The 26,594-nt window shown below is 49.0% G+C and overlaps 1 protein-coding gene across 5 annotated transcripts; it reads left to right on the top strand.

Moving 5' to 3' along the window:
* Positions 1 to 194: 194 nt before the first annotated feature.
* Positions 195 to 22,358, top strand: zfc3h1 (zinc finger C3H1-type containing). Of its 5 annotated transcripts, none has more exons than XM_077022293.1 (35): positions 195 to 872; positions 1,642 to 2,097; positions 2,229 to 2,311; positions 5,219 to 5,546; positions 6,080 to 6,282; positions 6,460 to 6,583; positions 6,685 to 6,812; positions 6,970 to 7,137; positions 7,272 to 7,436; positions 7,546 to 7,683; positions 7,769 to 7,887; positions 7,999 to 8,139; positions 8,909 to 9,083; positions 9,506 to 9,640; positions 10,049 to 10,609; positions 10,738 to 10,847; positions 10,944 to 11,075; positions 11,263 to 11,384; positions 11,464 to 11,565; positions 11,713 to 11,838; positions 12,081 to 12,258; positions 12,548 to 12,734; positions 12,957 to 13,145; positions 13,904 to 14,141; positions 16,272 to 16,377; positions 16,569 to 16,767; positions 16,979 to 17,073; positions 17,204 to 17,314; positions 17,425 to 17,529; positions 17,667 to 17,826; positions 17,958 to 18,058; positions 18,420 to 18,521; positions 18,921 to 18,960; positions 21,150 to 21,212; positions 21,333 to 22,358. In XM_077022293.1, the coding sequence occupies exons 1-35, from the start codon at positions 350 to 352 to the stop codon at positions 21,456 to 21,458; spliced, it is 6,039 nt and encodes a 2,012-aa protein (XP_076878408.1). In that variant the 5' UTR covers positions 195 to 349; the 3' UTR covers positions 21,459 to 22,358. The 5 variants fall into 5 exon arrangements, with proteins under 5 accessions (XP_076878408.1, XP_076878409.1, XP_076878411.1 ...); XM_077022294.1 differs by having other exon boundaries at positions 6,688 to 6,812; XM_077022296.1 differs by having other exon boundaries at positions 6,721 to 6,812.
* The last annotated feature ends 4,236 nt before the right edge of the window (positions 22,359 to 26,594 follow it).

Consider the following 26,594-nt stretch of genomic DNA (forward strand, 5'->3'; position numbering starts at 1 on the left):
CATTTATTGTTAGTCGTTCGAATAGCAAAGATTTATTGGTAACTTTTGGTTTAGTAAAACGTGGGGGAAACGAACTTTTGGGAGAAATTGTATATATCTTTAAACAGTGTGTACCGATTGGAGTTGTGAACGCTCAGTCCTTAAACAGTTAAATCTTTTGCGGGATTTGGAGGAAGGAAGTATCGCGATATCTGGAGCTGTCAGTCTCCTTTGAGCAGCGTCACGATTAAGGCAGTTTAGTGTGGAATTAGCAGAAAAATCGAGTCCAATTCACGAAGGAGGAAAATACAGGATGTACTTCAACTAATATTCCTTACTTATACACACACACACACACAAAAAAACGGTAATGGATTTGAGTCTGAATCCTCCGTCCCCGAGGGAGGAGGGCGAGCTCGAGGACGGGGAGATTTGCGACGACGAAGCGGACGAGAAGCAGCCAGCGCCGCGGGGCGCGAGGCCCGCCGGTGCCGGTAGCGACCCGTCCACGAGGAGCCCGAGAAAACCCAAAACGACAACCCGCACGATGCCGCCCGTGATGGCGTCCACGCCGGACTTTCGCTCGTCGCTGTCCTTCAGGCCGGCGAACCACCCGCTCGGGCCTTTCTCGTCGTGTCACCGGCCTCAGATAGGACCGAGTGGACCGGACCGGTTACCGCCGGGGCCGAACTGCGAGCCCAGCCCACGGTCGAGTTTCTGGGAACGTAGTCACAGCGCCCTCGGTAGACTACGGTACCGGGGGAAACCCAACGAGGGACGGGGGGAGTGGGTTCGGGGCAACGGGGCGGGCCGGGAGAACAGCAGGCCTCCGCAAAGCCGCTTCGCCTTCGGAGAAAACCACCCGAGTAGGAAGGACTCCCCCACCAAGAAACGTATCCTTCACCTTCACGTTAACCTGTAGTTTGAGATTATATATATATATATGGTTATATCTATGGCATGTCACATATTCACAAACGATGTAATTAGAGACCAATGAGTCCATATCAAAGATGAACAAAACTGTTAGTGAACAGTTTTGTTGTTTTGTTCATCTTTGATATGGACTCATTGGTCTCTACATCGTTTGTGAATATGGGACATGCCATAGATATAACCAGGCCTACCGTGTAACAGAATTTACTGAGAGTTTCTACTAACAGCACCGCCTGGTGTGTTGGTGATTTCTCAGTTATTGAACTATAAACAGCGTCTCTTGTTCTGATTTGTCGTACTTCCTGGCGAGGAAATCTGCGATGATGTAATGTCGGCGTCATTTATTTGCATGAGGAAGTTCGGTATTTCGTAACTTGATGCGTCTTGTGTCAGTTGAAATTGTCAGTGGATCTTCTTTACTTCCCAAAGCGATCATGTTTTTTTATATTAATAAAGACGAAAGTAATTAGTTATACAATAGTAATTGCGCAAAAGGAAAGGAATTGGGAATGAATTGTGGGTTTTAGAGCCTGCTATCTGTACATCTGATATAATCTGTCAACAAACATACAACATACACATGGAATGTGGTGTGTTAACAGTCAGAGCACAGTCTGCCCACAGGTGCCCGGCTTCTTTTCAGGGTAGACATTTGGTTACATGATTTGGTACACACAGTTTTGGTTGTGTGTGACAGGTTATTGATGCCTTAACCTATCATATCAGAGAAACAGAGCGGTAGGGTAGTGGTGCGAAAACAGGCATATCTCATGACTAAATCTGAAAATGGAGTGGATGAGAGCTTTGAGGAGCTTCTCATGAAGTACAAACAGATCCAGCTTGAGCTGGAATGTATTCGCAAAGAGGAGAAAAAGGCCCTGAAGCCCACTGAGGGTTCACCACAGAGGGAGGAGGCAGGGACCCTTGTCCCTGGCACCCAGGAGCAATCTCCAGCCAGCGCCGAGGGCGCTCCGACTGAGATTATTGCGGAGGATCTACTGGTGCAACAGAGGGAAGAGAAGAAAGTCTTTCAGGCGTTCAACATCCGTCCTCTCAGACAGAAGCTGTTGACTCCAGCTGAAAGAGATGCACTCAACACCAGAGCAGCAGACGAGGTGGAATATAAGGAGCTTGAGAAAGCACAGGATGTGAAAAGCCCAGTTGAGCCAACCACACCCAAAGGTACGCAGATGCCAACACCCAGGCTACAGGGGAGGGGGGGGCGTTGGTCTCCTGCCAAAACCTTCTGGAAATGCACATTCGATCATGATGAATTAAATGTTTTTGGCAAAGTGTTTACATTTTTGTTTCAGACGCCGAAGAGGATGGCGAAGAGTCCGAATCAGACCTGAACATCTCACTAGTGAGCAAAAGCTCTGATGGAACTCCATGCAAGGTACATGATTAGTAGGGGTTGGAATCTCCAAGCACTCTACGATTCGATTAGATTACGATTCAGAGGTCTGCGATTCGATTATTAAATGATTATTGATGCATCTTGGTAGCAGCAATCCATGATGAATTAACTTCAATTTTATTTCCATTTTAAAACTCCCATTTTATTTTATATTTAATCAAATGAAAGCAATATGGCAAATACAAGGCCACACTCCAGAGAACTGAACAAAGAAATACAAACACCTGAAAAAGTGCACCTGTAGCAGCATGTTTGCAGTAAATTAACAGATTTCAGCAAATGCCAACTCTTAACCAACATTATGTGCAAACAACAAACAAATATGTGGTACCAAAACCACAGCTTCCACACACGAGTAGAATTATGTGCTAGCAGCTGACTTAAAACAATATCCTGAGAATAGAACTCCTCAGACAAAATAAGAAATTTACCAAAATCACAAACAACTTTTCATATACACATTCAGAATTTTGTGACATCAGCTTTAATAAAAAAATTATGATTGTACTCTTCAGCATATTTTGAATAGCTAATAACTTAAATGCATTGCTTATATAAAAATAAAGATTCCAAGACTTCAGACTAAATATTGAAAAATAATATCTCCTAGACGGGACGTTGTATCTCGGCTCCAATGTGTGCAGCAGGGCGTGAAAGCCCTGGTTCTCAACGACTGAATACAGACGCAAATCCTTCGCTATGAAAGTTGAGAGAGTTAAGGACAAAGCGAATTTTAATGTTTCAGGTTTGAAAAGTGTTGGAATTTAGGCCAAAGTACTTGAAAATGCTTGAAATGCTTAACTACTTCGTTTCACAACAAATATCTGTCTGACTGAACAGTTCTCTTGTATTACGTTAACAAATACGAGCCTCTTGTAATTCCAGGACGAAACATGAGAGAACGTGAAGACGTTAAGATTGGGCGTTTTGAAAATAAACCATTAAATAATGTGATAAAGCGAATTATTTCGAATCATTTCGAGTACATGTATAAATATTTAACTTAAGTTTAACGTGCTGGGAAATATTGAAATGGACCTTGAAAGTGACGTACAAGTGCTTTAATTCCACCTTGGTAAGGTGTATGAACCCTGCAAACATGACTTTGTTCATTGCGCTGAAGCGCTGCGCGACCGAAGTTACAAAACTAGAGAGGTGCACAACCTCGCGAATCGACAGCGCGCGAGACCCTTGCGCATGGGCGGAGTCACCGCGATTACGTCATTTTCGCCGTGCGGACCTTCGCACCGCTCGTGACACGTCAAGTATAAAACCAGGCTTTAGTAAGCTAGTGTCGGCTGGATTTGCCGCTCTTCTTGCGTCTTTATGTGCGCAGCTAACGTCTAGACCAGGGGTGGCCAACCCGTCATAGACCAAGAGCCACTTTTCTTACTGTGTTACGGCAAGGAGCCACATCGTACATGGGGGGGGGGGAGTGTAAATTATTAGCTGTGAAGACAGTCAAGTGCGTGTTTTCCGCTACGCCGGTTTTAAAAGTATTAGTGGCTCGCTAGGCTTGTAAACTAACCGCGCACCACGAAAATGTAGCAGTGTGTCGCCCCGTTTGTGCAGGTGAGCCCGCGGACCGGCTGGGGAGCCGCATGAAACCAGGCAAAGAGCCGCGGGTTGGCCACCCCTGGTCTAGACAATCGATTGTTGTCATTTGTGATTCGGTTCTGAATCGTCCACATTCGATTCTGTATTGCACATCGAGATGCATCTAACAATCGAAAATTTACCGCACCCCTAATGATTAGCCCAGACACTAACCCCCGCCAGCACCCTCACGCTCAGCACTAACCCCAGGGATGAGGGTGACCTAGGCCTGTCGCGATAATTACATTATCGACTTATCGTACGATAATTGGCCATTGGATTTCCGCGCACATTTGTTTACACGAGAGTAAACCGCAACTACGTTAGATTTCAGAAAGGCACGTAGTGCTGCTCTCTCGCCCCTCCCCCCTTAAGGGAAGACAAATCTGTGATCAGAGAGCGACATCTACAGGTTAGGAAATGAGTGCAGGACACGGAGAGCGCATGCGTCAATAACAGTGCCTACACACACACACACACATACACGTGGAGACGTGTTCGCGAACGTATTCGAGGCTAATAGGACTCGAAATGATTCGAAACAATTCGCTTTTTATCACATTATTTAGTGGTTGTTTATTATAGTGACCGTCGCCTACCTCCGCGAACGGTGGAAGCGTTTATACTTGCTTTTCTTTGCAGTGTTGTTCGAAACAATATGTGGTAGTATAAGAAACACCCTCAAAAACAGGGGAAGGAACATTTACCTGACGAACTTTAATGTTGCTTTTGTGTTTCAGGTTTGAAAAGTGCTGGAATTTGTTCATTTCACAACAAATATCTGTCTGACTGAACAGTTCTCTCGTATTACGTCCATTAAATAATGTGATAAAAAGAAGTGGCTTTGAAATGGACCTTTAAAGTGACGTACAAGTGCTTGAATTCCACCTTTTAAACGTGTATGAATCCTGCAAACATGACTTTGTTCATTGCGCTGAGGCGCGGCGCGCGCGAAGTAACAAAATTTGAGAGGTGCACAGGGTTGTCAGGTCCTACAAAAATTTCCCTCACAAAGTCAGTGTAAAACCCGTCCCTCAGAAGCCTAAAATAGCCCAAAGCCCAAAGATGTTGACGGGTGGGTGGGGGGGGGGCATTGCAACTCTGGCAACTCTGGAGATGCACGACCTCGCGAATCGACAGCGCGCGACGCCCTCGCGCACGGGCGGAGCCACTGCGATATTATTGTATATCGCGATAATTTCTGGGACAATATATCGTTATGAAAATTTTGTTATCGTGACAGGCCTAGGGTGACCTGTGTGTGTGTGTGTGTGTGTGTGTGACGTCCAGGTGAAGGGCAGGGATGAAGATGACGAGCTTTCGGAGCTGCAGCTGCGTCTCTTGGCTCTGCAGTCGGCCAGCCGCAGGTGGCAGCAGAAGGAGCAGCAGGTGATGAAGGAGAGCAAGGAGAAGCTGAACCGGGCCAAAGCGGTACCGGACCGGACCAGTCCCTCGCCCCAGCGCCTCCGCATGACCACCAGGGCTACCTCCACCGGCAGGGGGCGGCCAGGCTCTGGCGGCAGGGGCCTGGACAAGGGCAAACCCCCTGGTAGGCCTGGCATGGAGAGGGGCAAAGCCGCCTCTAAGGGGCATCCAGCCAAGAAGACAGTGAGCCCAGGTGAGATGTAGCACTGAGACTCTGAACACTGGAGATTTAACACCTGAGAAATGTAAATGTATATTAAAAAATGTTAAGTTTAAGACATTTAGCAGAGCAACTTACAAAGTGCTTTGTCATCTGCTCACGGAATACATCCTAGGTCACGGACGTAATTTTGGGGGGGGACGGGGGGGGGGGGGGGGGGGGGGGACATGTCCCCCCCACTTTTTCAAAAGCCGGTTTTGGTCCCCCCCAGTTTTTACGATTAAAACCAAATATTTAAATAGCGACGAATCCATGTCCCCCCCCACTTTTGAAATCAAAATTACGTCCATGTCCTAGGTAGTAGTGTACATGGGTCAGAATTCAAAATGCCTTTGAGCCAGACCGCTACTAAACTACAGGAATCGGTGCCAATACCTACCGCAAATAAACATGGGCTGAATTTCTCAAAACTACAGGGATTAAAACACCTAGCGGATCGAAGGGTGTGTTGCCCAAAGTCTAATGGTATTGTGTGTGTGTGTGTGTGTGTGTGTGTGTGTCGGCAGCAGCTAAGCAGGCATGGAGGAAGCAGCAGGTGCGAACATGGAAACTCCAGCGACAGCAGGAGGAGCAGAAACATGAGGAAGAGGAGGAGCGGAGGAAGAGGGAGGATGAGATCCGTAAGATCCGAGACCTGTCCAACCAGGATGAGCAGTACAACCGCTTCATGATGCTGGTGGGGGGGAAACAGCACCGCACACGCGGCAAGGTGAGGGAACACACACACACACACACACACACTGCTGTGTGTGTATGCACGCATGGGGCCACACTAACCCCTGTGTGTGGGTCAGTTTGTGTGCATTCATGTGGTAGAACTGTGTGTGTGTGTGTGGATGGGTGGAGGGGAAAGTGCTGTCTGACCTTGTGTTTGGGTGTGTTTCAGTCATCAGATGCTGACCACAGGAAGGCTCTGTTTAAACAGGGCTTGGACACCTCAGGAAACCTGTACCAGTATGACAACTACGATGAGGTTGCCATGGATACAGACAGTGAAACCAACTCCCCCAGTAAGTCATGGCCTAATGCGATGTGTGGTCTTATGGGATGCCGTGTATCCGCGCTGAGGTTCAGTATGTGTTTGTGTTTCGGTAACTTCTAACACCACGAGGAGCTGCACCTCAGAAAGGCCTGCTTGACTTTGTAGGTGCCTCACCGTCTCGCGAGCTCATTGGACCGGTCGGTTCGCCCTACCTTCTTCCATTCGCTACAGTTTCAGACTCCTCCCCTCTCATGCAGGTGAACTCCACCTCCCCCACCTGCTTATAGTCACTAATTCAAAGATCAGTTCTGTATACCAAGCTGGTAGTGACATGTTTGTTCGTCCCCTGAGCTCAGTGGCTGTGTTGAGTGTTTTCGGCCATTCAGAGTGTCTCACTATTGTGTCAATGCGCAGGTTGTGTTCCACTTGACTCCGCCCCCTCCGCCTCCACCCCTGCCCCCAGCAGACGAGCCAGAACAGCCTCCCAAGCCACCATTCGCTGATGAGGAAGAGGAGGAGGAGATGATGCTGAGGGAGGAGCTTCTCAAGTCCCTGGCATGCAAACGTGCCGTCAGACCAGAGGTAGCGCACCCCACACACACACACACACACACACACACACACACACACACTGGCAGAGTGTGCAGTAGGAGACTGTGGGAGGGTTCGAAATGGACACTCATTTTTCATTGGTTCATTTTGTTGTTGTTTTTTAGGAATCGTCCAGTAACAGTGACCCTCCTTCTCCTGCCATGAAGCCTGCAGTTCCGCCCACAGCCAAAAGCTCCACCTCCTGTGTTGTTTTCAGCAGTGGCCCATCCCACACGAGGCCGTCTGGCAAGTTTAGCCGAGGAGCCCCACCCCCCAGACCCCCACTAGTGGTGCGTCACCATAGCAACACTGCAACTTTTACACATTTTTACCATTGGTGGTGTTTCCAGTGTGGTAACTGACCCACACCAGTGCGATAATGCGGCTTTGCTCTTCCAGCTTCCCAGACACAAGGCGGTGGTTGTGCGTCTGAACGCCTCCGACGACAGCGACTCGGAGGCTGAAGGCTCCAGCTCGGTGCAGACTGTGTTCGGAGGGCTGGAGTCCATGATCAAAGAGGCCCGCAGAACCGTCGAGGTTGGAGCCACGCACGCACGCACACGCGCCTTTCCTGGTGAGGTGTTCCTGCTGTTCTCTTTGAAACGTCTGTCTGGTGCCACAGGCGTCCAAACCCAGGCCCGTGCCGGTGTCCGAGAAGGAGAACAACCCCCTGAGGTCCACGGCTGTCCTCCCCGAAGCGAAAAAGCTGGATTATCGCCTGCTGAAGGAGCAGCTACCCAGGTGAACCTCGGCCGCAACACAAGCTTGTCGACGGAGCTTCTGGAACCTTTGGATCTGTTGACGTAGCAGAAAGGGTGATGTGGTTGCTGATTGGCTGTTTTCTGCATGCAGTCAGGAGAAACAGCAGGTTGGATGGCCAGATTCTGCTGTAGGCGGGGCTTCTCTTGTAGGCGTGAACTCGGAGGTCGACATGGCAGCAAAAGAAGCTGAACTTCAGCTCAGTTACGCTGAGGACCAGTTCACCAAACACTGGTGTGTGCTTGTTTCTGCTTCCAGCACCTTCAACTACCACACCCTGATCTTCACTATCAACTACCACACCCTGATCTTCACTATCAACTACCACACCCTGATCTTCACTATTAACTACCACACCCTGATCTTCACTATTAACTACCACACCCTGATCTTCACTATTAACTACCACACCCTGATCTTCACTATTAACTACCACACCCTGATCTTCACTATTAACTACCACACCCTGATCTTCACTATTAACTACCACACCCTGATCTTCACTATTAACTACCACACCCCGATCTTCACTATTAACTACCACACCTCGATCTTCACTATTAACTACCACACCCCGATCTTCACTATTAACTACCACACCCCGATCTTCACTATTAACTACCACACCCCGATCTTCACTATTAACTACCACACCCCGATCTTCACTATTAACTACCACACCCTGATCTTCACTATTAACTACCACACCCTGATCTTCACTATTAACTACCACACCCTGATCTTCACCATCATTCCCTAATGTTCTGGCTCTCCTGTCTCACTATGTTCTTTTTTTTTTTTTTTTTTTTAAAGAACCGAGCAAGCAAAAAACAATTGAACAAGTCGATCAGAACCGAATGTAAATATTAACCAGCCGGGCCTGTTGCCCTCTAATAGATTCCTATTAACATTGTGCTGAACTAGACAGATGTGTCAGCCTATTTCCCAGTTGCAGGCTGTTGTTGAGGTGTGTGTGTGTGTGTGTGTGTGTGTGTGTGTGTAGTGCTCAGCTAGAGAAGGACCAGGTCCTGCTGCAGCACCTCCGTCACCAGGAGCTCCGTAAGAAGGAGGCGCTCAGGGCAGCCGAGGCCAAGGTGGTGCGTCTCAAGGAGCAGCTGGTGGCCTCAGAGAGGGTCGTCAGCGCCTCCCGTCTGCTGCTGAAGAAACTGCAGGAGCAGGTGAGGGGGCCGTGTGCACAGAGCACAGGGGCACCAGGGCCGACAGGAATTCACACACTCACCAGGAGCATTTTCACCAGGGCCGACCGGCATTCACACACTCACCAGGAGCATTTTCACCAGGGCCAACGGGCATTCACACACTCACCAGGAGCATTTTCACCAGGGCCAACGGGCATTCACACACTCGCCAAGAGCATTTTTATCTGAAATACACACATCAGATTTACCATGTCGTGCAGTCTGGCTGCACAATAACATGATCAAATATTAAAGAACAAAATGTGTTTGCCTTTTTAAGGAATATTTCAGTGTTCCTCTTAAACGTTATTCATATAAGCACATAAAAATATTAGATGTAATAATGTTCGCATAATAAAGTCTTTGTGTGTCTGTGTGTGCCTGTGTGTGTGTCCGTCCAGGTCCAGCGTGTACAACAGCGAGTTGCTATGAAACAGCACCAGGCCCTGCGGCTAGAGAGAGAGCTGATTGTGGCTCAGGCAGGAGCCACTAGGGGGAGCTCCAAGCGCAACAGTGCCACTGCCCCCACCCACTCAGTGAGTCACTACACAGTCTCAGTTCAACATTGCCTCTTTAGACTTCATTCTGGATGCTTACCACCATTTTAGCCACTTTTAATCGCCACTTTGTTTGTTGTTCACTGACTGACTAAAAATGTCAGACATTGTCAGTTTATCTAGCTTTTTTTTTATTTGTGGAGGTGAGTTATCATTCACCTCCACAAAGGTGTTCTGTTGTTTTTACAGAAGAAACGGCTTATTGTTTTTCTCTGTCCGCTGACTGTAATGAAGCTTGTACATTAAACTTGGCCGTCTTCTGTAGCATTAGCTATATTGTCATTCTCGGGTCAGCTGGTGAGGTTCGGAGGTTCTGGGTCATATGGGGAGTCAGGATGACCGTGTTGGAAATGTGGTCCTGATTCCCGGTGTTTCCTGCGGTCCCAGGCGGGGAAGCGTCGTCGTGTGGGTGTCCCAGACGCCCACTACGCGGAGCTGATCGCCCAGAAGCAGCGTCTGCAGCAGCTGGAGAGCGAGTACGCGCAGAAGATCCAGCAGCTGAAGGAAGCCCAGGCCGTACGTCAGGCCCAGACGCCCGCCAGCCCTCAGCGCCCACCCCAGCCCTCCCTCCACGACCTCACGCAGGACAAGCTCGTCCTCGCCAGCGAAGACCCCGACCTTGACCCCGAGGAGGAGGAGCTACAGCCCGCCCCTGCCTCCACCGCCCGCCGACGCTCCTTCCGAGAGTCGGGCTCCTTCACCAAGCCCAAACTCAGCCACCCGGAAACGCCCTCCACGCCCACTACGCCCTCCACGCCCACTTCAACGTCCACGCCCGCCAAGCAGTCTCAGGGCCGTGGCTCTCCCCCTCCTGAACTACTGCTGCTGGGCCTGGACCTGGACAGCCTACGGCAGCACTACCAGCAGTCCCAAGCGGTCTCGGACATCCTGCAGCACGAGCTGCGCGCACTAGGGGGCGCTCTGGTCAACGTCCGTCCCAGTGTGAGGGTAGGATAAAACAGAACCTTTTTATATGGCCTTGAAAACCTTAGGGGTACACAAACAGCCATTGAAGTAGATGATTGGCTGTCTAGCAGGTTTTGGGTTGTTTGTCTGATGTATCTTGTTGTTCTCAGCTGGCTCAGGTGAACTTTGACCCCATGGCAGGCCAGCGTGTGCGGGCCGACCTCAAGCCTGTGCCCTTTGGCCCTTACCGCAGTCCACTGTTACTCTTCAAGTCATACAGGTAAGCAATGTGTACATATGTACAACACCCGTGTGTGTGTATAACACACTCGTGTTTGCGTGTGACCTGTAAAACACACTCGTCTGTGCCCTCCAGGTTCAGTCCATATTTTCGCACCAAGGAGAAGCTGTCCCTGAGCTCCGTCACCTACGGCAACCTCATTGAGCCCAAAAAGTGCTTCTGTCGCTTTGATCTGACGGGAACGTGCAACGACGACGAGTGTCGATGGTGCGTCATGAACCTGCTCACCCGGAAGTGAACCGTCATAATGCACGTGTAAAACTAGATGTTCACCATAGTGTTGTGCATTACTCAAATGTCATTTACGGAAACCCTCTGTTTTTGTGTGTGTGTGTGTGTGTGTGTGTGTGTGTGTGTGTGTGTGTGTGTGTGTGTGTGTGTGTGTGTCTTTTAGGCAGCACACGAGGAATTACACTTTGAATGGAAACCAGTTGTTCCAGGATATCCTGTCCTACAGCCTCCCTCTGATTGGCTGTTCAGAGAAAAACTCCACCAGTGAGATCAGCCAGGCCACAGGTACCGCCCCCGGACCCCTTGACTTTTATATGCTCAATGAAGAATGAGAGGACTGAGTTTGTCTTTCTGTTCCTAACAGAAAAATACATCAAGAAAGTGTTTTCTGGGAATAAGGACCGGATGGGGACTGACCAGAAGGCCCTTCTGTTGGTCAGCAAGGTCAACGAGAGCTTGAGACACGGTGAGTGTCCCGACATGGTCAGATATGCAGACGCAGCTGAACTACAGCAGGACTTTGGGCCATCGCCACTGAGGAGCTGCTGGGTTCTTCAGGGTTGGGATTCCAGATTTCATCAAGGTTTATTTAATCCTGCATGTTTTCCTTCAGTTCCTCCTTACACCACCTGTAAGGAGAAGAGGAGATGGAGGCCAGAGCCTCAGAGAGAACAACCTGACCCTGGAGCAGAGAGCGAAGAGGAGAACAGCATCACTGTTCCTGGATCAGCTCCAGAGGGTACGCGCGCGCGCGCACACACACACACGCGCGCGTGCGGATGGAAACACATTAATTCTTGCATACACACAGCTACACAAATGACAGACTGTGGTTAAGGATAAATGGCTTGCACAGGACATCCAGGGGTGTTGGTTTGAAGTGTGTGTGTGTGTGTGTGTGTGTGTGTGTGTGTGTGTGTGAGACTGAGGGACTGTCCAGGGGTCACAGCGGGTTGATGGGTTTGGCGTTTGTGTTGGCAGGACGCCGTTTTCCGGACTGCTGCTCCGTGTCGGACGTGTGTGTGACTCAGGACGATAAGCGCTATTTTGACAGCGAGACTGACGACATCTCTAACCTGGAGTACAGCGTGCTGGAGAGTCCCAGAGACGTGCAGCTCTGGATCAAACTGGCCTACAAGTACCTCAACCAGAAAGACACGTAAGCTGTGTTACTCTAAGACGGGAGGGCAGCTCGCCAGTGCTGTGGGGGGAGAACACCTGCTTTAAGTTTGTGTAAATCAAGTTTACCTGGTGGAAGTCTAGATAAATCGTATGAAAATCATGAGCACCAAGCCGTCGCTATTGATCCATTTTTGATTTGTAGTCTTTAAATGATTTGGTTTATTGATTGATTATTGGTTATGTATTGGTCAGCAGTTCTGACAGTACAAGTGTGTCTGTAAGAGAGGTGGTGTTGAACGCGAACCCCGTCCCTCCCGTCTGTCCAGGAGTGCGTCGGAGTGCCTGGACGCCGCGCTGAACACGCTGTCTCGAGCGCTGGAGGACAACCAGGAGGACGTGGAGGTGTGGTGTCACTACCTGTCCCTCTTCTCCGGCCGAGCCAGCCGCGAGGAGGTGCAGGAGATGTGTGAGATGGCCGTGGAGCACGCTCCCCACTACAACGTCTGGTGGACCGTGAGTATCGTGTGTGCGTGCGTGTGTGCGTGCGTGCGTGTGTGCGTGCGTGCGTGCGTGCGTGCGTGCGTGCGTGCGTGCGTGCGTGCGTGCGCGCTGTGCGCGTGCGCGTGCGTGCGTGTGCGTGCGCGCGTGCGTGCGCGTGCGTGCGTGTGCGTGCGTGTGTGGTGTGTGTGTGTGTGTGTGTGTTGGATTCATTGTATCGGTTGTCTGTGCCTGCAGTACCTGAACATTGAGAGCACGTTTGAGAGGAAAGATGCCGTGTGCAGCAGCATGGTGCAGTACCTGCTGGAGCCTGCAGAGGGCGATGGAGCAGAGGAGCGATCGTTCCAGCTGCTGGAGACGCTGCTGTACAGAGTTCAGCTCAGTCTCTTCACCGGCCGCCTGAACAACGCTCGTCTCACACTACAGGTCACAGCTCACCGTCAATTGCCCCTCTCTCTCACACACACACACACACACACACACACACACACACACACACACACACACGTGCGCGCGCGCACACACACTCGCACTCACTCACATACACTCTCACTCTCACACACCCATACACTCGCGCACACACACGCGCTCTCTTACTCGCGCACACACACGCGCTCTCTCACACACACACACACACACTCACGCTCTTACACACACACATACACACTCATACACATGCTCTCTCTCTCTCACACAAACACGCTCACACACACACTCTCTCACACACACACACACACACACCTCACAGCATCATTCACTGCACTCAGATCTCAGGAATGTGTTTATATTTTGCTCTATTTTTGGGTCACTCTTACTGTGAGGGGACAAAAGGCTGAATAGCTGCATACTTTCCGAAATCCCGAACCATTTCCTGTTTTTACGTGAGGCAGCCAATCAGATCTGTTCTCATCCCACTGGAGGATAAAAGGTAGCGGCCGACTTGCAGGTGGCGTGACGGCGTGCAGGAAGGCTGCGTGTATCCCAGCATGCTCTCTTCCCAGAACACACCCCCCCCCCCCCCCCCCACCCACTGACCATCTTGTATAAAGGGCTTGAGAAACAGAACTTATTTGAACTTGTCAAAGATGGTCAGGCGTAGTGCCAGCGTCAAAAAGAGCTTCAAAAGAGCTGCGAGTTGTGTTAGTAGAGTGATGTGGAGGTGTGTGATGACTCTTCTCCCACAGAGCGCCCTGATGTCTGAGGGGACGAGGAGTGTTGCCTCCCGTCTGACCGTAGCGCACCGCTGTGTGGCCTGGCTCTGCTGTATCCACGCGTGCGAGTTTGGGGCGCTGCCTTCTGCCCTGTACGACCCCGCCAACTCTAACCCCTCCCGCATCGCCAGCCTCCAGCCCTTCCTCCTGCCCTGGAGCTCCGCCCACGACCTGGCCACGCCCCCGGAGCAGCTCCTCTCACTGTTCCAAGGTGAGGACCCCCTCACGTCCTGTCACTGAACCTGCTGGACTTAGAGAGTTAAATGTTTAAATTACCATCTGGGTCCTAAACGGCTAATATTGACTCTTTGCTTTCACAGTGTGTCCTGCGTGTGAGTACACGGAGTTAAAGCGCAGGATGTCTGCATTTATCAGTAGATGGTGGTGGCATCCCTGTGTGAACACTGCTCGCCAGCCGTATCAGTAGCTGCTCGCTTAAAAAAAATAATACCCCGTCCCTTCTCAGTATAAAAGTTCTCAGTTTGGTGGTTCAGTCGTCTAGCTTTACAGTTGTGATCAAATTTATTCAACCCCCACTGAAATAAAGTGTTTTGGCCAGTTTGACATTGATTTTGATCATTTCAGTCATCTTATTTACAATTATATCAAAGAGGCACTTATAAATTAGACAAACATAACATAATATTTATGATGGAATAACCACAAATGTCTTTACTGTGCTCACATCATTATCAGTTTTATTCAACCCCCTAGTGACATTATTTTTTAGTACTTAGTACAACATCCTTTTCCAGTTATGACAGCTTTCAAGCGTGAAGCATAGCTTGACACAAGTGTCTTGCAGCGACCTATGGGTATCTTAGCCCATTCTTCATGGGCAAAAGCCTCCAGTTCAGTCACATTCTTAGGCTTGCGCACTGCAACTGCCTTCTTTAGGTCCCACCAGAGGTTCTCAATTGGATTTAAGTCTGGTGATTGCGATGGCCACTCTAGAATGTTCCAGCCTTTCATGTTCAACCATGCTCTAGTGGACTTGGATGTGTGCTTCGGATCATTGTCCTGTTGGAAGGTCCAACGTCTCCCAAGCCGCAGGTTTGTGACTGACTCCATCACATTTTCCTCCAAGATCTCCTGGTACTGAAGGGAATTCATGGTACCCTGCACACGTTGAAGCTTTCCTGTACCATTAGAAGCAAAACAGCCCCAAAGCATAATTGACCCCCCGCCATGCTTCACAGTAGGCAAGGTGTTCTTTTGTTCATAAGCCTGGTTCTTCCTTCTCCAAACATAGCGCTGGTCCATTGTCCCAAACAGTTCTAATTTAGTTTCATCTGACCACAGTACACTGTTCCAAAACCTTTGTGGCTTGTCCACATGACTTTTGGCATACTGCAGTCGACTTTTCTTGTTCTTTGGAGTCAGCAAGGGGGTGCGTCTGGGCGTTCTGGCATGGAGGTCTTCGTTATGCAGTGCGCGCCTTATTGTCTGAGCTGAAACTTCAGTGCCCACATCTGACAGGTCTTTTTTCAGTTCCTTAGCAGTCACGCGGGGATTTTTCTCCACATTACGCTTCAGGTAGCGCACAGCAGTCGCGGTCAGGATCTTCTTTCTGCCACGACCAGGTAACGTTTCCACTGTGCCCTTTAACTTGAACTTGCGAATGATACTTCCGATAGTGTCTCTTGGAATATTTAACAACTTCGCAATCTTTTTATATCCATTGCCATTCTTGTGAAGAGCAATAACCTCTTCTCTTGTCTTCTGGGACCATTCTCTTGCCTTCACCATGCTTGGAAACACACCAGTAGATGTCTAGAAGGAGCTGAGTATCACAGTCCTTTTAAATCTGCCTAATTGGTGCTTATCATGCTTGATTGCTGCTCGTTGACATCCACAGATGTTTTCAATACCTGATGGAAAACACTGGAATGAACCTCTGTTCTTAGGAGTGGTAGTCGTAAAGGGGTTGAATAATTGTGTCAATGAAGAAATCACAAAAAGGCCATTTAATACTTTATGAAAAAAAAAATTGATGCTATCTTAGTTGCATTTAGTTCTTTAACAAGTCCTTGTAAGATTTCATTATGAACACAATTACAAATGTGCACTGAATTCCATAAAACCCTTCGCAGCATTGGGGGTTGAATAAATTTGATCACAACTGTAAGTTTTTATGGAGTTCGTGACGTGCATCTTTTTCTCCCTCCAGAGTATGGCCTGGTATTACACACCCGGCTTGCTGAGTTAGTTGTGATTGAGTTGTGATTATTAGTTGATGTAGAATTGCATCCCTGTTGGTCAGTGGCACCATCAGGATGGAACAGTCAGCTCTGAAACTGGTGTGTGTTTGTGTGTGTGTGTGTGTGTGTGTGTCCTGCAGATGCTTTAGCGCGGTGTGTGGATGAGCACATGTCTCCGGCTGAGCAGACGCTGGCATGCCTTCCGCTCCACACCAACCATCTCCACCTGCTCCGCCTGCTTGGACGGTAAACACCACTGTGGCTACACACACACACACACACACACACACACACACTTTGGATCCTGCACTGTAACGTCAGCATGTTCCATTTCTCATTTGCGGGGGTTAGTTTGAGTGGGTTTGGTCATGGAGATTTGGTGGATTTTGGTGTTTTGATCATGGAGATGTGATGGGATCCCTGGTTTTGCCCCACAGGCATCAAGAGGCAGTTGGTGTGTGTGAGGCCCTGCTGAATGTGTGTCCCCACTGCTGCCCCCTGCTGGAGACCCTGAGTGAGCTCCACCTGTCGGGTGGAGAGGGTGACAAGGCGGTGGAGGTGTGGCTCCGTGCCCACGCCCACCGCCCCCGTGATGCTCAGATCTTCTACCACCTGTGTAGGTGTCTGCATGCGCTGGTGAGTGGAGACAACTTGGACTTCACCGCACAAAAACAGTTCAGCGTTGCCTCGTTTTGAGCTTTAGTTGGTGGAGCTACATGGGTTTACTGGGTGGTTGTAGGTGCAGTGAGATGGTGTTGCCACAGTTGTGTGAGTGTGTGTGTGTGTGTGTGTGTGTGTGTGTGTGATGTATGTGCTGTGCCTGACGGTCTCTTCCTGCCTGCTGTAGGAGAGGACCACGGAGGCTGAAGAGCTCTTTGAGAAGTTTGTTTTGTCCTTCTGCAGCCCCGGACAGTCTGATCTCCGCCCTGTAGCAGTCTTGCAGTAAGACGACTAGCGCACACACACCCTTTATATCAGCACTGCCAATAGTGTCGGGTGTAACGGAGGGAGCGTGTGTATCGTCGGCGCCCCTGTTGATCCGGCTCTACTCATCCCTCCTCTCCGTCTACAGGCACCTGCTTGGCCAGCCCCCACAGGACCTGCAGCAAGCTCCGCCCACCCTCCAGCCTCACCTGGAGGAGGAGCTGAGGGTCCACCTCCCCTACCTGAGCCTGACGCACAGGTGAGTTGCCCCAAAACGCCACGTCTCTAGCCCCTCCCCCCCGCGCTGGCCCCTCCCCCCGCGCCGGCTGTGAGCTGCGTGTGTCTGAGCCGACTGCTCTTCCCGTCCAGCTGGTGGCACTCTGTGCACGGCAGTGTGGCGGAGGCGCTGGAGGCCTTCGAGGTGGCGCTGGGCAGCGTCTCCACGCTGGACGTCGTGCAGAAGCTCTGGATGAAGTAAGTGGAGTGACCCGGAGACACGTGAACGCCGATCCGGTCTCCAGCAGTGCTGGACGGCCACCACAGATGGAGAAAAAGCTAAACGTAGTTTGATGTTCTGCTAAATGTGAAAAAGCACGCCGTCTTCTCCCCAGTTACCTCCAGTGCACTAGCAGCAAGCTGCCACCAGGGGGCGGGCGCGAGTTGCGCGCGTTTGCTGACCTGGTGCAGAGATGCCTGGCTACAGTGCCCAGCAGACTCACACTGCCGTACAACAGCACCACCTACTGGAGCAGCTACGCCTTCCACAACCAGGTCGGGCCCCTCCCCGGCCTTCACACGCCGCCACCTTTCTGATTGCGTTTCGTATGTGTTCATGCGTGTATAACGTGCGGCTGCTTCTGCCTGCGTGCGCTGAAGCCGTTGTCGCGTGCTCACCCTCACAGGTGATCTCGTTCTACCTGAGCTTCCTCCCCGAGTGTCTGCACGCGTCTGTCCTGGAAAGGTTCAGACATGTCATGCCCACCAACATCGCACTGGCCCTCAGGTACCTAAACCTGCACTCAGTGTCCAGACACACGGGCCCCTGTCCTGCGCACAGCACCTCCTCGCCAGCCCCCCCGCCCCCCCCTGCTCCTACACCCCCCCCCCCCCCCGCCCCCCCTTGCTCCTACCCCCCCCTCGCTCCTACCCCCTCCACGGCCTCCGCAGGACGCTGGTCTCTGTGGTCCCAGGTTTCTCTACTTATGCACACCTGGTCCCGCTGATCCGTCAGCAGGTCCACGTGTGTCCCGCCTACGGGGGGGGGGGGGGGAGGCAGCGCCCTCTCCTGGCCAGGCTGTGTCCTCTTCAGGTGCCGGCGGGGGTCTTGATGCCTGCCAGTGTGTTTGCTAACTGTCGTTGTGTAGGTTGGTGCAGCAGGAGAGGTGTGATGGAGATATCGAGCAGGCCCGGCTCCATGCCAGGCAGCTGACCGGCACCGGCCCCAACTCTCTGGCCAGCTGGAAGATGTAAGTGGTTCCTGTGCAGAAATCTAGATGTTCTACAAATTCCTTCTCTTTCCATGTACCCTTCGCTCTAACCTGACTGCACAAACAAACGCTGCTTGGTCATCAGTTGTCGTTTATGTCTTCCCCCAACTCAGCACACATGCATAAAAACTCATTTCTGGTCTTAAAGTGTTTTTTTCTTTCTGCTTAGTTCATTTTGAATTTTGAGCAGATCGGCAGTTAGAACACTGAGCAGTTCCACATGGCTGCTATTATATTAACAATTAACATCAATTACCTGCATTACTATTGGTTGATTCCTCTGTTGATCTACGCAAATGGTCGGCGGGCTGTATGGCTGAATGTGATTGGTTGACAGGCTGTATTGCTGTGTTTTTTTTTGTTTTGTTTTTTTGCTAGTGCAATAGCTGTTCAGAGGGAGCAAAAGGGAAGAGCTGAGGTGAGTGAAGTCTGGCGAGCCGCTCTAGTACTGCGCTGTTCACACGCCGTAGTCACGCCCTCCCTCTTTTAATTGGACCCGTTTCAGGTCGTTGGTGCTTTTAACGATGTCATTCCCTCGTTGTATGAGTGACGCCTGTTCCCTTTAGAGGGAGACTTGTACCAACATTTGGGATGCAGCTAAACATTTAGGTCACAGTTAATAATGATTATTACAGTGAGGAAAAAAGTATTTGAACTTTTTTATTTGCAAGTTCTCCCTCTTAGAAATCATGGAGGGGTCTGAAATCTTCATCTTAGATGTCCGCTGTGAGACATAATAAATAAATAAAAATCCAGTATTTGAACACCTGCCAATCAGCAAAAAATCTCAAATACCTATTGGTCTGCCTCTAAAAAGTTCACCTCCACTCCACTTATTATTCCAAATGAGAAGCACCTGTTGGAGGTCGTTAGCTGCGTAAAGACACCTGTCCACCTCACACAATCAGTAAGACTCCAACTACTAACATGTCTAAGACCAAAGAGCAAAAGACACCAGAGACTAAATCGTAGACCTCCACAAGACTGGAAAGGACTACGGGGCAGTTACCAAGCAGCTTGATGAAAAACTGTTGGAGCAGTTAGAAAATGGAAAAGCTAGACATGACTGTCAATCTCCCTCGGACTGGAATTACACGCGAGGAGATGGTCAATGACATGAAGAGAGCTGGCACCACTGTTTCCAAGGTTACTGTGGGTAATACACCAAGACGTCATAGTTTAAAGTCCTGCATGGCACAGGAGGTTCTCCTGCTTAAATCAGCACACGTTCAGGCCCGTCTTAAGTTTGACCATGACCGTTTGGATGATCCCGAAGTTCTGTGGTCAGATGAGACCATTTGAACTTTTTGGTCTTAATTCCACTCGCCGTACTTGGAGGACAAAGAATGATTAGTACCGTCCTAAAAACACGGTCCCTAGTGTGAAGCACGGAGGTGGAAGCATCATGCTTTTGGGGGAGTTTTTCTGCACATGGCACAGGACGACTGCACTGTATTAAGGAGAGGATGACCAGGGCCATGTATTGCAAAATTTTGAGGAACAACCTCCATCCCTCAGTTAGTATTGAAGATGGGTCATGGCTGGGTCGTTCAACATGACCGTGTCCCAAAGCACACAGCCAGGGTAACCAAGGAGCATAAGAAGCATATCAACCAGAAACCTGGCTGATCTGGAGAAGATATGTGTGGAGGAATGGGCCAATATCCCTGCAGCACACCTGTGTGCACACCTGGTGAAAAACTACAGGAAATGTTTGACCTCTGTATTTGCAAACAAATGCTACTGTACCAAATATTAACAGTGATTTTCAAATAGGTGTTCAAATACTGAGTTGTGGCAGTAACACAAATTATTTTAAAAAATCATACATTGTGATTTCCAGAGGTTTTTATTATTATTATTATTTTATTCCATCTCTGTGTACATGTATCTAAGATTTCAGACCCCTCCAAGATGGGAGAACTTGAATAATTGCAGGGTGCTCAAATACTTATTTTCCTTACTGTATAATGTTTAAATAGTAAAGACAGGGACTTGAGCAGTCTTCAGTTGATGTAAGTAGTTGTTTACGGTTCATTTCAAATATGATCCTCAGTTGTCATTTCACAGACTGGAAGGTTCTAGACCTCCAAATGTTGATGAAACACTTTCTGGAGTTACTTCTCTGGGTGTTGTATGATGTGTCCCATTTAAAGTGTCCTTGCGTCCCCTGATTATGGTTCTTCTACACCTCAGTCCAGGGGCTGTTACCAGAGTCTGTGGGTCCTTAACATGGGCCGATAATTAAAGTCAATATAGACGTCACGTCCTGCCTGGGCATCTTGCCACATTCTGGTTCTGCCCTTTGACCGAGCCTACCTCAGTCCCCCTGTCCCGCGTCCCGCACGCCCGTTTTTCCTCAATGTGCACAAGCCTGTATGAGTTTTCACATGCTTCAGTTAGATAGATGGGTGTGTAATTTTGACAACTCGAGTTAATCCACACTGCTGTGTGTATGTGTGTGTTTGTGCGCACGCTTGCATCCTTGTGTTCCTGTACTTTACCAAATTGACTGTGTCCCTCTGTGGCTGCGCCTGTCTGTGTGTGTGTGTGTGTGTGCGCTCGTGCGTGTGTGTGTGTGCTTACGTGTTTTCGTGTTGTATCCAGGTGCAGAGACTTTTTCAGCAAGCTCTTCAGAAACTTCCCCTCTGTGCTTCTCTATGGAAAGATGTAATTAATGCCCTTTAATTGCTCACACACACCTTTATGTTGTACCTACTTCTGTCCTCGGCCCTGACACGCTTGCTGACGTTTGTGTGTGTGTGTGTGTGTGTGTGTGTGTATTTGCAGTGGCTGCTGTTTGAAGCTGCAGGTGGAGGTAAAACTGACACACTGAAAAAACTTGTTGCCAAGTGCCAGGAGGTTGGAGTGAGTCTCAGTGAACCTCTCAGTTTAGGCCCTGCACAGGATCCGTGAGGCCCCTCCCTCTCTGTACCCTAAACCCCTCCCCCTACCTCGCTCCAACCCCTCCCCCCCCCTCCCAATCACACATTCCCCCGCACCACCCTCTCCACCCCTCCCTCCCCCTCCAACACACTTCTCCAGTAGCGTAGAGAGCAGGCGGATAAGGGGGCGGGTCCTCACGCCACCCTGAGCAGTGTTGGCACTAACGCGGAGACGGTGGGAGCGGCCGGCCGTCCGTCTCCCCCGTCTGCCTGTCTGTCTATCTGTCTGTCTGCGGAAGACTGTGGGCTGCAGATAAGTGCGTGTGGGGGGTCTGTAAGCACGTAAGTATGGAGCTGCTTCGCCTTAACTCCTCCTTTCTCTGTTCCATGTTGTGCACCAAGTTTTAATTTGCTTTTTATTTTACTCCGGGGTCAAACTTAAATGGACTGCAACTTCCTCCATAGCGACGCTGAGAGCAACAGTATTTTAAAGATGGCTTCCTTCCCGTAGACTTGCAGAATTTAGTTTTTCTCTCTCAGCGATTGATGACGGGGAATGAGACTGACTCTACATTTTGAGGTTGTTTTAAGTGGCTTAGACCCAAGTGAAAATTTTGTCGCCATGGATTGAAATGGCTGCCAGAAGTATTGTGTACTGACCCCATCAGTGTCTGCCGTGTGTCTTGGAGACTGTTGTAGAGACGTGTGTGACCTGCCCCGGCCCCCGGGTGCACGCGCGCACACACACACGGTCTCTAGGCAAGGACCGTTCAAGTTCACCTGTTCATCTGCAGAACTCTCTTTTTTTTTTCTTTATGTCAAAAATCTCCATTAATTAAAAAGTATTCAGGAACATGCAGGAATGATCTTTCAACTGTTTTGTTTTATTTTGTAATTGAAAGTGTTTCTATTAAATTATTTTGTAAAGAAATATTTTCTTTTGTGTGGTTTTTTTAAATGAGGGGTGTGTGCAGTATTAAATGATGCACATCAGTATCAGGCTTTCACACTTTGAGAATGATCAGTAAATATCTATATTATACATTCTAAATAAATGTACACTACAAAGAGCATGAACATGTGAAGGTGGACCGACTCAACATGACTAAAATAAGCTGTTCCACATCCACTTTTTTAGTCTGTGAGTGCTGCAGTTTTCTACTGAAGAAGTTCAGCACTTCTACTGCGCCCATCAGGAACAAGCAGCTCGTCTTTTTTCTGTGCCATGTAGTGTTTAAGCACCAAAACATAGAGACAAACCTGCTGCTTTTAAAACCTGGGATATTTACTGGGAAAATTCAGGAATAATCTTGATCAGCCTTTACTTTTATACTTAACATTGCACAAAGAGACATGTGAAAACGATGCTCTTAATGACGCTGTAACTGAATGATCTAAAAGAATCAAGAAAAATACTACACGCTTGATCAACTACAAACCCCTTAATGTAATAGCAAGCTCTCCATGTCCCTGAGCCTATGAGCACAAGACCCCTCACCTCCGTGGAGTCAAGGCTCTGGTTTCAGGACCTTGGATAGCGTCACACGTGACTTAAAAATCTGCAGTCATTATGCATCATTGCAAGATCTTGATATATTTCTTAAGCAGTGATTCATAGATAGATGGATAGATACTTTATTGATCCCAGGGGGAAATTCCAGGTATCCAGTAGCATATACAAAATAAAAATATATTTGGATTTTACATATCCAATTGTGTATATATGTCAGGAATTTCTACAGTTAAAATTTAGGAAATGTAGTCACTTGTATTTTAAATGCAGTTTTCCAAAGGTCTGAGTAGCAAATAAAGAAGTAAGCAACACCTGATGTAGTCTGGCTGTATGGGGGGATAAGGAACATTACCACCACCCTGATGCTGATTCAGTTCTCTCATTGTAAAACATCTCTCCACTTAAATGGTTATAAAGCAGGATTAGGTTGATGGACAAATAAAAATATGTAGATATTATTACATAAACAGCTAAAGGGTAAAGTGTCAGGCGCATCCTTTATCCTGTATTGACTCGCAGGTGAGCGATCCCTGCGTGAGTGTGCGGTGTACGTGGGGGTTTTGTGATCCCTGGCTGACTGAACAGGATGGAGCGGTGTGTGGAGCAGTGGGTGGAGCTGTGTGTCGGCTCCTTTCCTGAAGCAGGATGCCATGTGTGCCCTGACTGTAGAGCACAAGGTCCATCTCTCATCTGCTAACTCGAGGTGAGAGCGGTTTAAACGTTCAACATCAAGGGGTCAAATAGCTTTATGAAGGGAACAAACAGGATTTGAGTCCTGATCCATTTGATAATGTTACATTATAGCAACTTACTTTATTCACCTCCCTACACCCTGTTGTCAACCCCATCTGACCTCTGTGTCACCCCCACGAAACCTCTGCATCACCCCCGAATCACATCCACGGGCTGCTGTCATGGCCGGCTCCTCGTCAGCTTGGATTGGATGAGGAAGACCACGACTGCAGAGGAAGAGGAGGGTTTCCTGTGTGAGCTGTGAGAGTCAGACTGGCCTGGGAGGAAGTGCTTTATTACACTGGTAGAAGGGGAGGCCCAAGGTCAAGGTTCGCACTCTGAAATCAGACAGGCGTTTGGCCAGAGGACACCTCTGCTCCTAACAAGAAACAGACTGTATCTGGGCTCAGGCAACTCTGAGGAACACTTCCGCCCCAGCTACAGAGCAGACTGAATGAGATGCTGAAAAGTGCACTCGGCGTGATTTACTACAAGTCTACAGGACTGCTTCAGCTCAGACTCGGTCCTGTCCAGTCCCCACGTGTCATTTAACCAGGTGATCACATCACATGCTTGTCTCCCTTTCCAGGGGTCAGATGATTCTAATGTGTCTTTGATCTCTCCTGACCTAGCGCTGGAGTTGGCGGTGTGGCACGCCTTCCTGTGCTGGGCGGGGCTTCCTCTGTGTGTGAGAACTGGGGCTCTGACTTGCCCAGGTGGGGCCGCTCTGGGCCCCCAGCTCAGTCAGCAGCAGGACATGCATGTCCAGGCGTGGAATGCTCAGCTCAGACTTCACTCACATTATTAAACATATCCATGCAGCACTGTGCAAATGTCTGAGGCCACCAAAGAAATGTAATGTTCTGAACCAGAACTGAGGTCCTGCTGGGTCTCTTGGACAGAGAGTCCGACTTTGCATGGAGAGCATTCCCAGAACCTCTTATCCAGAGAGATGTCTGATTTACGAGTGTTGGTACGTTTGCTACCTGGGAGGATTTTCATGGCACCAGTACAATGTACCATGTGACCACTTTTCTGGAACAAAATCACGTACTGTTCAAATACATTTCTTTATAAATGCTCCTGAGAACCCAAAGTTGCCACATGGTTCTGTAAGTATATTTAATATCAATGGAACGTTATATTTAAAGGGTTACTCGGATGGCTTATAAATAATAATTGCTTAATTTGGGTTGCATTTATCTAATACAATTTATATATTATTTTGACTGAGTTGTAAAATGTAAGGAAACAATGTATACAACTGAGACTGAAAACTGCAACTGTTTAAACTGTTTGGACATAAGTTGATTTGCACATTGTGATTCACAGAGTCGTCTGTCAGAGCAGGTAGTCACAGGGGTGGAGCGATGTAGTTCTGTGAGTGTGACGGTAAACGTTGCTGTGCCTCCGTGGGGGAACGGGATGTGCTAAACGCCCCTAACGATGGTAATACTGGGTAAGGGTGGAGTGTGGTGACACAGACAGAGAGATGGGAAATGTGTCTCGTATGTATGTGTGTGAGAAAATGTGCAGGCTCAGGTTCTGTTCTCCACCTTCCTCAGCCTGGGCATATCTTCAACCCTCCACGCTTCCCCTCATAACCTCCAGGACAGAACAGAGACAGGAACATCAACACCAGCCCTGCTCATGCAAGTGAACCTCAGATACGCGCCCAGCTCTCCCGACTGGGTGCTCACTGCTAGGTGGAGGCCTGCCGTACCTTTTCCCTCAGCTCGTTGTCTCAGGTTTTACACCGGCTTGAGGTTCTGGCCAGGAGGGGAGAACCTTCTGTAGTATTTTAAAAATACTGCATTAGGCTAATATAGAAGGAATTCACTTCTGAGGTCTTCAATCACCACCAGGACACGTGGTGTTAATATATGCGTCTGCGTGTCGTTATTTGGTGTCATATATCCATGAGTACAGTGTCTGCAGACAGAGTTGAGTGTCAGGCAGGGTTTCTATACTCCTGCAGCTGAGGTTTGTTTTGCATGATGGTGAAACTGGGAGTTAAACAGAGCAGAGTGAAAATGAGTTGGACATGTAGAGTTGCACATGTCCCCAGAGCCGGAGTGGCTAATTGGGAGATTCGGGAGGATTCCCGATGGGCCGGCTCATGTCAATCTCTAGTTTGGGCCGATTGGGATGGAAAAATAATTTTGGGCCGGATTTGCGCATGAAACTCCCGGGCTGAAAAAGTGGCTCACTCCAGCCATGCATGCCCCTATTGCTGCTGGTCACTCTTTTTTTTATACTCTGTTCATTTGAATGGCTAAAATGCAGAGTGCTTGTGTGTTTGTCAGGAGCGTCCAGGAGCAGCCTGTGCTCAGAGTCCAGCTTGCTCTTCGGACTGTGCCGTGTGGAGTGAGTAGGGTGGGATAGTGGTGGACAGAACACCAGGGTCAGGGGTGAAAGATCGGAGGTTGTACTGGATTCTAGCCAGTGGAGTTTGATGAGAGGAAAAGGGAGGAGAGGGCACCTAAAACAGATAGATTACTGGAAACTGGACTGCTTCCAGAAGAGATGGTCTGCAAACAGTGAAAGAGACACAAGCATGCATGCATATAGAGGAATCAAGAGACCCCCCCCCCCCCATTAAAAAACACTCGCTTTTACTGTAAATCACCTGTTTCAAGCAATATATCAAATATAAAATATTATTAACAGCACTTACTAAATGACTAAGAAGTCTGTAAATATAATTTTCTTTTTGACTGGCTGCCTATAGAGCTGTAGTTCAGATCAGTCTGAATTAGAGGTGTCTTCAACTAAGGATTTTCATAGTTGAATCTGATTCGTCAGATTTTCCCTTTAGTCGACTAATAGTCGAATCGTGGTTTTTTTTTCAATCTAGAGCACCTTAAACGGGATCCCGTTCTCATTCAGGACTTTTTTCCACTTCAAAGTAAAAACCTAAAA

The sequence above is a fragment of the Brachyhypopomus gauderio genome, chromosome 11, assembly GCF_052324685.1.
Source record: "Brachyhypopomus gauderio isolate BG-103 chromosome 11, BGAUD_0.2, whole genome shotgun sequence".
NCBI classification, from domain to species: Eukaryota; Metazoa; Chordata; class Actinopteri; order Gymnotiformes; family Hypopomidae; genus Brachyhypopomus; species Brachyhypopomus gauderio.